The sequence below is a fragment of the Drosophila hydei genome, unplaced genomic scaffold (assembly GCF_003285905.1).
Source record: "Drosophila hydei strain 15085-1641.00,03,60 unplaced genomic scaffold, DhydRS2 tig00008116-arrow-pilon, whole genome shotgun sequence".
NCBI lineage: Eukaryota > Metazoa > Arthropoda > Insecta > Diptera > Drosophilidae > Drosophila > Drosophila hydei.
The window spans coordinates 2,819,862-2,834,306 of NW_022045829.1; the positions used below are offsets into that span (position 1 = coordinate 2,819,862).

Genomic DNA, 14,445 nt, shown 5'->3' on the forward strand with positions numbered 1-14,445 from the left:
CTGTGAAAGAAATTTGCAAAAAACAGTAAGACACCATTTGCCGACATCATATAACAGTTTTGCCATAGCGTTGCCACTATTTCGGAATTTTTACATTGCGAATAAATAGAATTTAAATTTATATAAATTACGAAAGCTTTATTGATACTGAATATTGATAATGAATACATTACTTGCTTTTCGTCCATACTATAACCCTTACAAAACTAATTGATATCTACATAAATATATATCTGTATTGGAGATATTGGAATCGTACGTTAACACTTCAATCACTTGAATACTTAATATTTCGATTTGTTTTTGACTTTTGTCATTGATTGCGTCAAACCAAACAGTTTTGTGCAAAAAATACTGACTATTCAAAACTTAATAAACTGATATCAAGAGCTTATTTTACTGTATCTATATAGACAAATTCAGTCTAATTATTGCTTTATACCACCTGTAAGGCTCACAACTGCTTGTCCAGCTTTGGCTGCTGCTGCGGCTCCTGTTTCAAGAGCACAATGTCCCAGGCGCCACCAACGCCATCCGCCTTGGAGCACAGATCCAAGCTGATCCGAGCACCCACCTCCGCAGCGGAGGCACGCAGACAGGTGCCCTTGGCCATGTTGTAGACGGGACTGTTGGCGTTACGTGTATGCCTCCATTGCTGATCGCCCAGCATTTCGTGACACTTGTTAATGATGACCAACGTATCGGCCGCCGCCTCCAGACAGAACAACTTATCTAATATAATCTCCGACTTCTCTGTCTCGTACCACATCTGATTGGGCGCACGGGGTTTGCAGACTTGCAGCGTCAAGGAGCTGCCCTTCTTCCAGAAGCCCTTCACCTTGGGCGCCACTACAGCGGCGCAGAGCTGAGTGCCCGCTAGACGAAGCTGAAATGAGTCCAAATAATTGCGCTTGCGCGAATGCCACGGCTGAAAGACTGGCGCCGATCCAGACTTCTTGGACTCATCTCCAGGTAAGCGCAGCTCGGGGTAAACATTTTTCAGATACCAGCCAAAGTCCTTACAGTGCAGACGCTCGCGTAGCTGTAGACGTGCTCTGATATCGCCATAATCATAGTCTCTGGCCACCTTTTCATGCTTCAAATAGAAGTCCTTATACTTATCCATCCAGACATGAGCCAAGCGCAGCGAATTCTTCAACATGGTATTGGCGCCATCGGGCGCCGTATAGGGTCGACGTTTGCGAAAGATGTGACCAACGCGGGAGCAGGGCACAATCTTGATGGCACCGCCACATTGCCACACACGAAATGAGATCTCGATGTTCTCGCCACCCCAGATATCCATAGCCATGTCATATTCACCAATGTGCTGGAAGTACAAGCGATTCACTGCGAACAACCCGCCGGCCATGGTGGGTGAGCGGAAGGGTCCTTTGAAATCCTCCGGCACCTTGAGCGTGCCCTCCGGTAGATTCTCCCAGCGGAAGTGCAGACCCCAATTAAAGCCCCCGCGCACTAGCGGACTGGGCGTATACTCAAACGTATCCGCATTGATAAGATCAATTACAGGCACCGCCAGCGTTGCATTCTCTGCCTTGACCAAACGCAGCAATGGCTCCACCCACTGGCGATTCACTTCGATGTGCGAGTCAAGGAAAACCAAAACATCGCCGCTGGCATCACGTGCTCCGATGACACGGGAGCGTATCAAGCCCTCGCGTTGCTCGTTGCGAACATAGCGCAAATTGTCATACTTCAATCGAGCATGGAGGTCAGCCAACAAATGGAACTCCAGCTCTGGCAGATCGCTGTTGTCATCTACCAGAATAATCTCCTTTAGCAGATGACTGGGCGTACGCTCCAACACGGTCTTAATGGAACGCATCAGTGTCATCTTGTGCTCGTTATAGAAGCACATGATGATCGAAGCTTGTGGCAGCTGCTCTGACTCCAGCGTCTCCCCACGCTCGCATACCTTGTGCCGCGTATCGGGTACATCCCGAAATAGTCCAATATTATTGGAGACTAGCGCATTGAACGCATGATGCTTGTAGCCAATGTCACGTATATACTTGTCCTGCTTGTTGCGAACCACGCCCAACAACTCGAACTGATCGCCTGTCCCAATACTCTGTGTGGTGTTCGGTGTGGCGGGCGAGCAGCCAGCTGTTACCTGTGCCTGGTAGCTCAGCTCTGCCCGGGGCGTTGCATTTGCAGCACTGTTGAAACGCCAGCCAGCCGCCGGTATGGTGCTACGCAGATGGTGCATGTAGGCCAATAGACCGAGCATCCATACTCCTGCTATTAGCACCGTGCCGAGGGTGCAAGATTTGCATAGCAGACGCTTAATTTGCATCATAGGTGGATTAATGTTATGTTTGCTTAACGGTCGATGCAGATATCATCATAACAGCGAGGTCACAAAAACCGGAATTTATGCCATGTCGTCAAAGCAGCTTTTGGTTTACCAACGCTGCTTTAATTAAAACTAATTAATTTGCATATACGAGTTGATATCGATAACAGCGTTGCCACCCGCGCTTAAGCGCGCTATTATTTAATTTTGAACTCGACTTTTTAGTTTGTATCATTTTTAAAATACTTTTGCATTATTTAGTAAAATGGATATACATGTTTAATATTTATACGTAATCAAATAAATAAATTACTGCAATTGGCTGACTGCAGCAGGTGATTTAATTCAATTCATTTGTATTCTTGAGCTACTGTTAACAGTGCTGCCACTTGTGCCTATGCGCGCACTCGTTGAACTTTGAACTGAGTATTTTACTTCTGAAATTTTATAAAGATTTTCACACTATTTTCAACAAAAGGATATTTTCATAATATACACAAAAAATTAAGTTAGGAAGGTTCAAACTCTTCAATTTATACTACCAATTATATTAATAAATAAGACACTGCTGCGTTAATTTACTAATTATTTACCTGTTTAAGTTGACAGCGTTGCCACCTGCGTTGGCGCACAGCTAACAAAGCTGAAGCGCGCACTCGTTAGTATTTGATTAAGAAAACTGATATTTTTCTAGGGCTTTATAAATATTGTTTTTCTTTATTACCTATAGCATTATGCATTTAATACGTCTTTAATATTCATATAACATTGCTCGCCTTCGAACTTCTGCACGCTTACACAACATTCAACGAAATCAGCATAAAGAAGTTACAAATTCATATTATAATATATACATAGTATCGCTAACAAATTGTGATATAAAGAACAAAGAAAATGTGTAAAATGTTTAATGTATAAAGTAAATATATAGAAATAAGAGATATTTGCCAACATGTGCATTTTCTTTTGTAAATATCAAAACAGTTTTATAGCTTTTTTTGCAACGATCAATGCAATCAGAACATAATGCAACAGTTGAATGTAGATCATACAATTTTCTATCAATAGCTTATTAGATATTACACAAATATCTGAATGTCGGAGACATCAATATATATTTTGGTTGTTTGTTCACACTTTTTTACGACTTAATCCAATCATTTAACTACATACACTGTATTTTTGTTTTGTTTTCTTTCTATTCATTGCATGTGGTTTTAGATAGAATAGAAATCAATATGATTACGAGTTGCGCTAAAAATTAAATTTCGATTTGTATAACTATATATGTGTGTGTTTGTGTGTATGTGTTTTTATAGATAAATTTAATACATTTAACACGAGCATTGATCCTTGGCATGCGTTGCCTCGCTGCTGAGAGATGGCCGCGATGGCTGCGAAGGTCGATGTTGTACACCCGATTCGGATGCATTTAAATCCAGGCGACCTTCCTGTATATTCTGATAGATCTTGCGTGCCGTCTCCAAAAATGCCTCCTCCACATTTTGACCACTAATTGCAAGAATAAAAAGGCTTTAGTACAGTATTATATATATACAAATTAGTGAACATTTACGTCATGGCGCTGGCTTCCAAAAACATGAGTCCATTCTCGTCGGCAAACTCCTTAGCCTCCTCATAGGTTACTTCGCGTGTGCTCTCCAAATCAGATTTATTGCCAATCAGAAAGATCACAGTGCTAGGGTTTGTGAGATTACGAGTATCGGTTAGCCAGCTGCTCAAGTGATTATATGTGGAGCTGCATAAACGAAGATAATTAGAACAAATATTTCGATATTCCCATTTGTTCTGATATGACTCACCGCCTGGTTATGTCGTAGACCATTAAAGCACCAGCTGCACCGCGATAATACGAACGTGTCACAGCTCGAAAACGTTCCTGACCGGCCGTATCCCAAATTTGTAGCTTAATCTTCTTATCATCTACCTCAATGATGCGTGTGCCAAACTCAACGCCAATTGTATGTGGGCAGTTGGCCATAACTGTGGATAAGAGATAGAGAGGCAATAGAGGTTTCCATAATGCTAGACAGCTTTCTAGCTACTTACATTTCTTTTCAGTGAACTGATGCAGCAGACAGGACTTGCCCACGCCCATGTCCCCAATGATGATGTACTTAAATATATAGTTGTAGTTGTAAGGTGCTGCAGTCATATTGGGACCTGCGAAATGATATTATGCATATTAGTTGAACATATTGATTTAGTATAAGCTTTCGTTGGCCCATTCGCACAGTTTTCTATTAGGTAATCTATGCGTTCGTGGAGTTTGTTAACAATTCCACGCATCTTGCGCAGCTTTACATCCATGTCTACCAATGCCAGTTGCCACTATATAAGCTATATATGCACATTTAGATGCCTCTATGCAGAAGTTGAGTGTCTTGCGACCTGCCTGCCTATCAGGCAATTGTAACGCTGCATTAATTCGTTTCAGTGTCGCTTCTGGACTACTGTTTATTTATTTTTTTTTTTTTTTGTGGCATGTTGCCAGCGTGGTTGGGGCTGTTCCCAATTGTGGGTCTTGTGCCTCATATTTAAACAGCCGTCCGGCCATTCAGTTTATTTGTTGACTGAGTTAAAAACCGAGCGCTGTTTTATTGTTTGAAGAGTTGGTGTGGCGCGACCCCACTTTAAAGTTTGTCAGATAGTCGCAAAACAACGTTCCAAGTACGCATATCATATCAGCAAGTCGGAATGAGCTAAGGCTTTGGTAAGAATACCAAGCTATCAGAACTTGAGACATATTTATAGGAAGGAAACTTATATTGAGAAAATTATATTGACAATTAATACAATATTATTTTTGAAGCAAGAAATAACTTTATAAAATTTAGCTTCTACATATTTCTAGTAGTTAAGCTTATGTTTGGCATTCTAAGCTAAAAAAGTTCACATTTGCTTACAGATAAACGAAGCTTTTGTTGGCAAATTATAATTATTAATGCACTGAAAAAAATACTTTATAAAATCAAAATTCTTAGCAAGATGAAAAAAATGATTGTTTTTGTTTATTTACAATTCTTATTAGATAAATTTTAGTTATAAATGTCAACGAAATCGTCCTAAATGGGCAGGCAAGATCAAAGATACACATCTAAAGAAATCATTTATCTAATTTTTTTTTCTAATGGGCTTCATAGATTTCTATTAACCATTGTTTGTCCATTAAACAAACAATAAAAATTATATTAATTTATTGTCAAGTGAATATATAACCCGCCTTATCAGTCAATCGCATAACTATGAATGAAAACGGAGCAAAACCTGCTCCATGTTGACTCACAAAAAAGACGGAATAAAAAAAATAGTATTAAAAGTTTAATATCTACTCGAGACGCTGATAAAGATCTTCAAATTGATTGAAACAAATAATTAAAATAAAATTTGCGTAAATGTGGGGTTGTCTGTGTGTGGGAATGTTCCCTGTTGCCTGCTGAAGCACCAGTTTTTGATAAAAAGAAATAAACACAACTCGCGGTAACGGAGACTGCCACAACAACAACGATTTGAGGGGTGTAGACCCGCGCAGACTAATATCGAGAGCGAGAGGTCGAAACTGGGCTGCCCTAAAACAACAACAATAACATAGCGAGTACTTTATATAGTATAAGGGAAAGTTGTCATTACGGTACTCCCAGACGGCCCCCACCTTTACCCCTGACACCAATACAATTACACAGAAACACACACACACCCATAAGACCACAAGTTACGTACATTCTGAATATTAGCTAAAGACGCAATCAAAATTGCAGCGCGTTTTTAATTGGCTTAACAACAACAATATATATTACTCACCGTTTTTATATTTTTTCTGTGTTTTGGCTTTAACTAGGGAACAGGAATGTAGGGCTGCAACAACGAGCACGGGGGTGTTACTATTGTTTCTGTGTATATGCGTATCGCTTCTGTATTTGTTTATACTTCCAATCACACTCAGACGATGCCAGTCGTGGTTTATGCTTAGTTTAAAAGCAGAGCAATTAGCAATAATATGCAGTAATATATATAACACTAAACGAAATAGGTTTAATTTGCAACGACGAAAACTTTGCTGGGTGGCCAGCAGCAAATATCTTTTGCGTTTTCTTGTTTGCAAATTTAGCAACGAGTTCTATGATGTTGCCAGACTGTTTAATAATATATACATATACATATATACATATACATGGTAATCAAATTAACAGCTGTGCAGCACTTGCTAGCAGTGTTGCGAAGTGGAGCAGTTAGCTTACTACACAGCACTGTCATACCGCCGTACCGCACGTGTTCCTTTTGTTTATGCGCGATATTTTATTTTAAAATGCAGTAATGTTTGTCAACGAAGTGAACGATGTGAAAATCTATAACCTGAGCGCCGGCAAGTCGGTGCCAGATGTAAGTAATGGTACGTTTCATTTATGCAGCATCTAATTAACGTTTGATTTCTATAAAGTGGCTCACCGATCGCCGCAAGCGCTCACAGCTGATGAAGAAGGTGGATTCGAGGCGACAGATCGAGCTCATCCAAGACTTCGATATGCCCGGCGTTTGTACAAGCATACGTATGAGCCCCGATCAACAGTTTATACTGGCCACAGGCACATATAAACCACGTGTCAAATGCTTTGAAGTTAGCAATCTGTCCATCAAATTTGAGCGCTGTTTCGACTCGGAGGTTACGACATTCGAGGTGATCAGCGATGATTACAGCAAGATGGTGTTTCTGCAATGCGATCGCTACATCGAAATCCATGCAGCACATGGACGTCACTACAGATTGCGCATACCTCGCTTTGGACGTGATATGAAGTACCATAAGCCCAGTTGCGATATGTTCATTGTGGGTGTGGGCAGAGTGAGTAAAAACTGTGAGCAAACTATGACAATTAATTGGATCTAAGCATATCCTTTTAATAGGACATCTATCGTCTTAATCTGGAGCGTGGACAATTCTTACAGCCGTATGAATCGGATGCTAGTTGCCTTAATGCTTGCGAAGTAAATCCTGAGCATCAGCTTCTAACTGTGGGCAGCAAAGAAGGAACTGTTGAGGCATGGGATCCACGCACAAAACAGCGTTGTGCCATTTTGGATGTGGCCATGAAACTGCCGGGTGTAAAAGTGTTTCCGTCGGTCACAGCGCTTAAATATCGCAATGGTCTACAAATGGCTGTTGGCACTGCTTCTGGACATGTGCTACTCTATGATATACGTTCCCGCCAGCCATTATTAATCAAAGATCATCTAAATAAGGTGCCTATCAAGCGGCTGGCATTCAATCCATCCCAAAATGCCGTCTATAGTTTGGACGAGGCCACGTTGAAACTGTGGGATGAGCAGACCGGAAAACAAATTGCCTATGTAGAGTCGACATCATCGTTCAACGACTTTTGCACCATACCCGATACAGGCATGTTCTTTTTGGCGCAGGAAGATGTTAAAATGATGACATACTACGTGCCTGCTATGGGCCCAGCGCCGCGTTGGTGCAGCTTCTTGGACAATCTAACCGAGGAAATTGAATCGGAGGTTGTGGAGAATGTCTACGATGATTATCAATTTATCACACAAAAGGAACTTGCTGAACTGGGCCTGGAACATCTCATTGGCAGCAATCTGCTCAAGGGCTATATGCATGGGTAACCGTTCAAATTTTCCTGTTGAATTTATGTGCTTTAATCTCTTCCTATTCCTAGATACTTTATGGACGCGCGTCTGTATAACAAAGCCAAAGCTGTGGTCGAGCCATTCGCCTTCGATCGCTTCCGCAAGGAGAAAGTGCGGCAGGAGATTGAAAGTGAGCGGAAATCACGTCTCCAAATTGAATCTAAACTGCCAAAGGTTAACAAGGAGCTGGCACTTAAGATTATGGATGAGCAAGCGAATCCCTCGAACAGCGCCAAGCAACGCAATATGCCCAGTTTGCTACAGGATACACGTTTCAAGGCCATGTTCGAGAACACCGACTTTGCGGTTAACAAAGAGGCCGAGGAATATCGACTGCTCGCACCTGTGCTCAATCGCTTGGACAAGTCCAAGGCAAAGGCCATTAAGCAGCGTATTGAAGTGGCACACGTTGCAGAGCTGCACGCCGAGGAGGCGCAAACCCGAGAGGATAGCGACAATGATGAAGATCTGTTTGGTTTCGAAAAGAGTGATGGGGACAGCGAGGCGAGCAGCGGCGATGAAGCCTCCTCAGATGATGAGGATAGGCGCGAGTACGTGAAGGAAATGAAGCAGGCATACAAACAGGTCAAACAGCAGCGTGAAGATGAGGAAGAAGCAGAGCAAGAGGATGAAGAGCCCGATGGCCCAGATGATTATGCGGCGCCAATAGCAAACGGAAATAGACAACAGGTACCAAGCAATAGCACACACTTCAAGCTAACGCCGCTGGACAAACATCGGGGCAACAGCGAGGTGGAGCAGCGCATCAAACAGGCCAGTCTCCAGGATCGCATTCGCGTAATGTCCAGCCTGGAGGGCAATGTAACAAATGTGGGCCGCTCACTGGGCAATCGCCAGATGACCTTTGAAGTGAACAAAGAAAAGAAATCCCAATACATGGCAAAGAAACGTGAAGCAGAGCTGAAAAAGCATCGAGACGAACGCCGCGGCATAGTGAGAAACATCAAGTCCCTAAGATTGAAGAAGGTTAATTTTAAGTAGGAGAACATGAGTGTGCATAATGCTTTAATTTATGTAAAAATTAGACTATAATAATTCTTCATTCAAGTCAGCAACCTTTATTATAAACTCCTTCTCGAATTCCAGCTGCGGATCTTCCATATTGAGACTCTCGATGGGCTGCAGATCGACAAATTCCAATGGAATCAGTTCAAAATCGCTATCATTATTATCGCCGTCATCATTATTATTATAAATAGTAGAATTAGATTCTATGCTCATTTCAGTATCCGATAATTGATCAACTGTTTCCTCCTCCGATACCATATCGATATCGAGCTCCTCCTCGCTAGGCTCTTCCGTTTCTGGCTCATCGTTCTCATAGCCCGAATCCTGTTCCTGCTGGTTCGCCCAGCTGGCTCGCTCCCTGGACTCTACAGTTGAATTTGCATAGCTTTCACTTGATTGGATCACATTTATCGACACCTACCTAAGTTTGGGTGCGGTGCATTCATTATTAAATGCAACAGCGCCTCTGTAACAGGTCCCGTTTTAGGTTCAGGCATTCTATCGAAATACAATTGAAAAAATTGTTCAGCGTTTTCCAGCTTCAGTGGCTTTTCAGGTTTGCCCGTTTGGGTGCAGGCTAACAAAGCCGATTGCTCTGCGCCCATAGTTTTGTTTTAGAATATAATTTAAAATTATAATATATGTTTTCTTAAAAACATTGATTGCTTAGCTTAGTTTTGCTCGTCCTTTTATATTATTTGACATGAATTAACTTTTTTTCTAGCTTTTGCTTAACGAATGTTTAAAAATGACAGCTAAAGGCAGCAGCGTGGCAGCTCTGACAAGTTGCCAGACTGTTGAAGCTTAAATCTATTGACAAAGTGCCGTTAGAATTGAAAGCAATTCAATGTAAATAAAAGAAAATGTAGAAAAAGTGAGTTAAAAATTTGTATAAGAAATTTTGTAAAACTCAATTAATTATATAAACAGCTAATTAACTGATAAATATGTTCTGTCCTACAATTTGGCCCACTTTTCTTACAACGCTCAATTTAACAAAATTTAATTTAGGCCATCAAATTTCATTTTAATTGTTCAATAAAGAAAAAAACAAATTTGACATTTATTAGCGAATTTGTAGCAAAAAAAATATATATAAAAAAATGGAATGCTGTTAATTAAGTACTCGGCATTTGTTTATCTATTTAGATTAAAGCATTAGTCAGCGTTTAGCAGTTTTATAGACTCGACTTTGTTTTTCCTGAAACGACGTTCGCCAAGCGTAACAGTTCTCATTTAAATGAAGGCAGCAAAGCTTTCCATAAGCTCAGCTTTGCTGGCTGAAAAGCTCAGCGCTGACCGGTCTATAAAGCTGTTGCTTCTCATAGTTTCAGCTCGGACCGGCTTTGTAGTTGGCTTTAATATATATTTTTATTTATTTTGGTATAAATAGGCAGTTGTGGTAGAATTTTCAGCTCATTTCAAGTTTTTCTTTCGTGCCGTGTGGTTTTTGGTTAACTAAACGGTAGGTTAAAACATACAAATATTGTGCAGTGTCATAAAAGATAAGAAAATAATATTTAAAATATAACAGGACAAGAGTGCAATGCAAAAATATTAAAATATTGCAAATAATTCCTAATAAATTTGTAGTCGATTTATTGTGCAAGTTTCCTCGTAAACAAAGTCTAGGATAAATAGTAAATTAAATATTATGTAAATCTATAGTAATTTATGAAAATATCAGGATAACAGTTCAAAGCTCAATATTTTAATACCAAATGTCCAAAGCTGATTTTATTAAATTTATTAATAAACTATTTGCCAAGCATTGGCATGTTTATAATAGAGTTATTATACAGACATATATAATTAATCAATTGTTTAATATTTTTCCCAGTTTTTCGCATTTAAGCATTGCTTGTTATTTATTTTGGTATAAATAGGCAGCTGTGGTAGAATTTTCAGCTCATTTCAAGTTTTTCTTTCGTGCCGTGTGGTTTTTGGTTAACTAAACGGTAGGTTAAAACATACAAATATTGTGCAGTGTCATAAAAGATAAGAAAATAATATTTAAAATATAACAGGACAAGAGTGCAATGCAAAAATATTAAAATATTGCAAATAATTCCTAATAAATTTTTAGTCGATTTATTGTGCAAATTTCCTCGTAAACAAAGTCTAGGATAAATAGTAAATTAAATATTATGTAAATCTATAGTAATTTATGAAAATATCAGGATAACAGTTCAAAGCTCAATATTTTAATACCAAATGTCCAAAGCTGATTTTATTAAATTTATTAATAAACTATTTGCCAAGCATTGGCATGTTTATAATAGAGTTATTATACAGACATATATAATTAATCAATTGTTTAATATTTTTCCCAGTTTTTCGCATTTAAGCATTGCGTGTTATTAAACAATGGTTTATTAGTTTTCCATAATTCATATATTTATTCTGCTTCAAGCCTCAGCGAACTCATAATTTCGAACTCAATTCGGCCAAAACATTACAAAATACCCAATAATTGAGGATTTCTGTGCTTGGCCAGAGGCAAATAAACGATGAGATTTTATTTAAACAAATCAAGCAACCGGTTTTTTGACAAAATAAACAACCAAAGGCAACACAACACAGCAGAAGACAAGACAAGACAAATTATCATTAATGTAGCTAGGCAAAAGGCTGAACTTTAACATATAAACAAGCTAGTTGTACATATGCTTGTATATCTGGTATATCTATATATGTAAATCTCCGACTTGAGGCTGGGCTCAGTACCAAGACAAACTGGCTTGACACTTTTTTTTCGTTGAGACAAGGTCTTTAGTGCTCGACTGCGTTGGCGTGTGAATAGATTGCTTTGAGTTCAGGCCGATTATCGTACATGGTATATCGTAAAACATAGATCGATGATTGTGCACTGTACATCGAGGATTGTTGATCTTATTTAGATCTAAGGTCATGGATCTTATATCGTAGCTCGCAAAACATAAATGGTACATCGGATCGATCTTAGTTTGTAGATCGTAAGACATAGATAGTCGATTGGGCATTGCAGATCGATGATCGTATAGCTCGTATAGATCATAGATTGTCGATTGAATACCGTAGAAAGATTATTGCTTGTAGATCATCTGCAGCAAGTCTTCGATAAATTATCATATACCGTAGATCATGGATCGGCAATTGTGCATTGTAGATCGAAGATCGTATTTGGTTATCATAGATCGTAATTCATAGATTGACAATCGTAGATCATTGTCTCATAGTTCGTGCATTGTAGATCAATAGGAAACTAATAAAAGGCCAGCAAAATTGGTTGCCTTGAACTTGAATTGAAGTTCAGGAAATGCTTAAAGCAATTGAAACATTTTGCCCCTCCCCTCCAGCCGTCACGACGCAATACACTATATGATTTCTTCTTATAAAAGGCCCAGCTGAATGATCAGTTAAAGTTAAGTTTCTATGGAATCGCACTTTAATGGAAATGTACTGTAAACGGGTTTTGATTTTAATGTTTTTTCGAATTTCGTATAGCTCCAAAAACCAGTTATACATATTGTTTGAATTTTTTTCTTGCTTATCTCTTTTTCTAAAGCTCTTTTAAGCAGCATGCAAATGCAACTTGGCCAAGTTGATAATTATTTTGTTATATATTATATATGTATGTATATATCTGAGTTACGATTTATGGGCGAAGCGTGCTGGAATTACCTAATTTTGGCAAGTCTTTAGAAGTGTCTTTCGCGTTAGTTGAACCCGACTTCGAGAGAGCCTCATAACGATTTGGTGACGTTTGCCAATTATTCAAGGCTAAGCGCCAGCTGTGCAAAGTGCATCTGTACAGAAACTTGTCGCTAAATTCTGGTTTTCAATTCATATATAAATTGCGAATGCAATATGGAGATAACATTTATACAGCTAGCTGGTCAAGCTGGCCAAGGGCAGTGCTAGGAAAATGAATAAACTAATATGTGATAAGGTCGCGCACATTGTTGTAAATGTTAATTAATTAATTAGTGAACAAAAGCAAAAAAGAAAAACAAACACAAACAATTAGCTTTCCATTTCAAATACTTATTTAACGGTTAACAGAGGCTTTAATGATAACAGAACTGATTGCATTAGCATTAACAGTGAAGCAGACAAACTGCAGCTAATAACAGATATTTCAAGTAGGTAGGAAACAACTGTTAGTTAACATAGCCAGGCATAACAGACTCTTAAGCTTATGCAGCGCAGGGCTAAGGTAGTCGCTTAACAGTGTTGCAAATTAAATTTAGCTACAGGAAATAAGATCATGTTAGCTTTAGCGAACTGCTGTTAGCAGTAACAGATACAAGCATAGGCTCTGCAGCCACAAATGTAAATTAACAGTTACCGCCCTTTAGTTGTATTTATACTATTGCACTAATGTTTTTGTTGCTCTCTCTCTCGCTCTCTTTTTCTTTCTCTTCACTATAGACACAATGTTCCGTATGCTGCTGATTGCCGCCTTTCTGGTTGTTAGTGTGCACGCCTACTCAGAGGGCGCACCGAAGGCTGCCTGCCGTGATCTAACTCCACAGCACGGAGCTGAGCTGCAGACCAAGAAGCCGCCATATAGCTTCTCCGGCCCCTCGCATGTGCGTGGCGATCAGAAGCTGACATTGACTCTAGGCGGTGATGAGTTCCTAGGCTTCCTGATTCAAGCACGCGATGGTCAGAATCGTGTGGTGGGTCAGTTCAAGGTGGTGGACACTCAACACTCCCAAACCCTGGACTGCTCGGGACCTGAAGTGAGAACAACAGCAACAAATAATTGGTCTTTTATCTAATTACTAATTGAATTCTATTTAGGATTCACTGACCCATCTGAAGGCCGTCAAGGGCAGCCCTCTGAGCGGTGTCACCTTTGACTGGATCCCACCAGCAGGCTATAAGGGCAATGTTAAATTCATGGCAACTGTGGTGCAAACTGGCTTCGTCTACTGGGTGGGTCGTGTCACCAAGGACATTGATGTGGAGTAAAGTAGATTGTTTTTCAAAGTTCTATTAACGGTTTTGTTTTCTAAATGTGCTCTCGTTGTTTTTTCTAATTTCTCTTTTATTTTGTCCATTTGAAGGCTAATGGAATTTTTGTGATAAATATTTCATGATTTATGTACATGTTTGAACTTGTTCTTAATCACATGCCAGTGTTGGAAAACAGTATTTTTGCACAATAAAGTCAAATATAAAAACAAATAAAAAGCGTTTTGAAAAATTTGATTAAGTTGTTATCATAGAAAATAACCAGCATAGAGATATATAAATTACATTTTAATAATAGTTAAGATAGTTATGTTTCTAGACATATTTTGATAATAAGTTAATGTAGTCATATTTCGAGCCATATTTTGATTAAGCTCATATTTAAATATTTTTGTTAGCGCGCGCTTGCTTCTATGCAATATGCAAGTGCAGGGCTGTTATACTTGAGCTATGTTACCAGACCT

General features: G+C 39.3%; 5 protein-coding genes across 5 annotated transcripts; 2 read left to right on the forward strand and 3 right to left on the reverse strand.

The window, feature by feature from the left end:
- Positions 1-192: 192 nt before the first annotated feature.
- LOC111600379 (polypeptide N-acetylgalactosaminyltransferase 35A) lies at positions 193-2,451 on the reverse strand. Its single transcript, XM_023316455.2, has one exon. It carries the CDS (start codon positions 2,318-2,320, stop codon positions 455-457), a length of 1,866 nt encoding a protein of 621 aa, XP_023172223.2. The 5' UTR covers positions 2,321-2,451; the 3' UTR covers positions 193-454.
- Positions 2,452-3,413: 962 nt separating this feature from the next.
- On the reverse strand, positions 3,414-6,454 carry LOC111600366 (ras-related protein Rab-14). Its single transcript, XM_023316443.2, has 5 exons — positions 6,140-6,454; positions 4,388-4,501; positions 4,141-4,321; positions 3,894-4,076; positions 3,414-3,829 (listed from the first exon to the last, which is right to left on the reverse strand). The coding sequence occupies exons 2-5, from the start codon at positions 4,491-4,493 to the stop codon at positions 3,652-3,654; spliced, it is 648 nt and encodes a 215-aa protein (XP_023172211.1). The 5' UTR covers positions 4,494-4,501; positions 6,140-6,454; the 3' UTR covers positions 3,414-3,651.
- Positions 6,455-6,568: 114 nt separating this feature from the next.
- LOC111600353 (nucleolar protein 10) lies at positions 6,569-8,996 on the forward strand. The gene is made up of 4 exons (XM_023316425.2): positions 6,569-6,718; positions 6,777-7,178; positions 7,241-7,962; positions 8,020-8,996. Exons 1-4 carry the CDS (start codon positions 6,653-6,655, stop codon positions 8,990-8,992), a joined length of 2,163 nt encoding a protein of 720 aa, XP_023172193.1. The 5' UTR covers positions 6,569-6,652; the 3' UTR covers positions 8,993-8,996.
- Positions 8,997-9,037: 41 nt separating this feature from the next.
- Positions 9,038-9,848, reverse strand: LOC111600354. The gene is made up of 2 exons (XM_023316426.2): positions 9,441-9,848; positions 9,038-9,384 (listed from the first exon to the last, which is right to left on the reverse strand). Exons 1-2 carry the CDS (start codon positions 9,622-9,624, stop codon positions 9,038-9,040), a joined length of 531 nt encoding a protein of 176 aa, XP_023172194.1. The 5' UTR covers positions 9,625-9,848.
- A 614-nt stretch (positions 9,849-10,462) lies between these two features.
- On the forward strand, positions 10,463-14,161 carry LOC111600392 (defense protein l(2)34Fc). The gene is made up of 3 exons (XM_030224679.1): positions 10,463-10,484; positions 13,433-13,746; positions 13,808-14,161. The coding sequence occupies exons 2-3, from the start codon at positions 13,438-13,440 to the stop codon at positions 13,976-13,978; spliced, it is 480 nt and encodes a 159-aa protein (XP_030080539.1). The 5' UTR covers positions 10,463-10,484; positions 13,433-13,437; the 3' UTR covers positions 13,979-14,161.
- The last annotated feature ends 284 nt before the right edge of the window (positions 14,162-14,445 follow it).

Coding starts and splice junctions, on each gene's coding strand:
- LOC111600379 (XM_023316455.2), bottom strand. CDS start 2,320: ATGATGCAAATTAAGCGTCTGCTATGCAAATCTTGCACCCTCGGCACG.
- LOC111600366 (XM_023316443.2), bottom strand. CDS start 4,493: ATGACTGCAGCACCTTACAACTACAACTATATATTTAAGTACATCATC. Junction 4,322..4,387: donor TCAGTTCACTGAAAAGAAAT/GTAAGTAGCTAG, acceptor TCTTATCCACAG/TTATGGCCAACTGCCCACAT. Junction 4,077..4,140: donor GTCTACGACATAACCAGGCG/GTGAGTCATATC, acceptor TCGTTTATGCAG/CTCCACATATAATCACTTGA.
- LOC111600353 (XM_023316425.2), top strand. CDS start 6,653: ATGTTTGTCAACGAAGTGAACGATGTGAAAATCTATAACCTGAGCGCC. Junction 6,719..6,776: donor CCGGCAAGTCGGTGCCAGAT/GTAAGTAATGGT, acceptor ATTTCTATAAAG/TGGCTCACCGATCGCCGCAA. Junction 7,963..8,019: donor CTCAAGGGCTATATGCATGG/GTAACCGTTCAA, acceptor TCCTATTCCTAG/ATACTTTATGGACGCGCGTC.
- LOC111600354 (XM_023316426.2), bottom strand. CDS start 9,624: ATGGGCGCAGAGCAATCGGCTTTGTTAGCCTGCACCCAAACGGGCAAA. Junction 9,385..9,440: donor TGCACCGCACCCAAACTTAG/GTAGGTGTCGAT, acceptor ATTCAACTGTAG/AGTCCAGGGAGCGAGCCAGC.
- LOC111600392 (XM_030224679.1), top strand. CDS start 13,438: ATGTTCCGTATGCTGCTGATTGCCGCCTTTCTGGTTGTTAGTGTGCAC. Junction 13,747..13,807: donor TGGACTGCTCGGGACCTGAA/GTGAGAACAACA, acceptor AATTCTATTTAG/GATTCACTGACCCATCTGAA.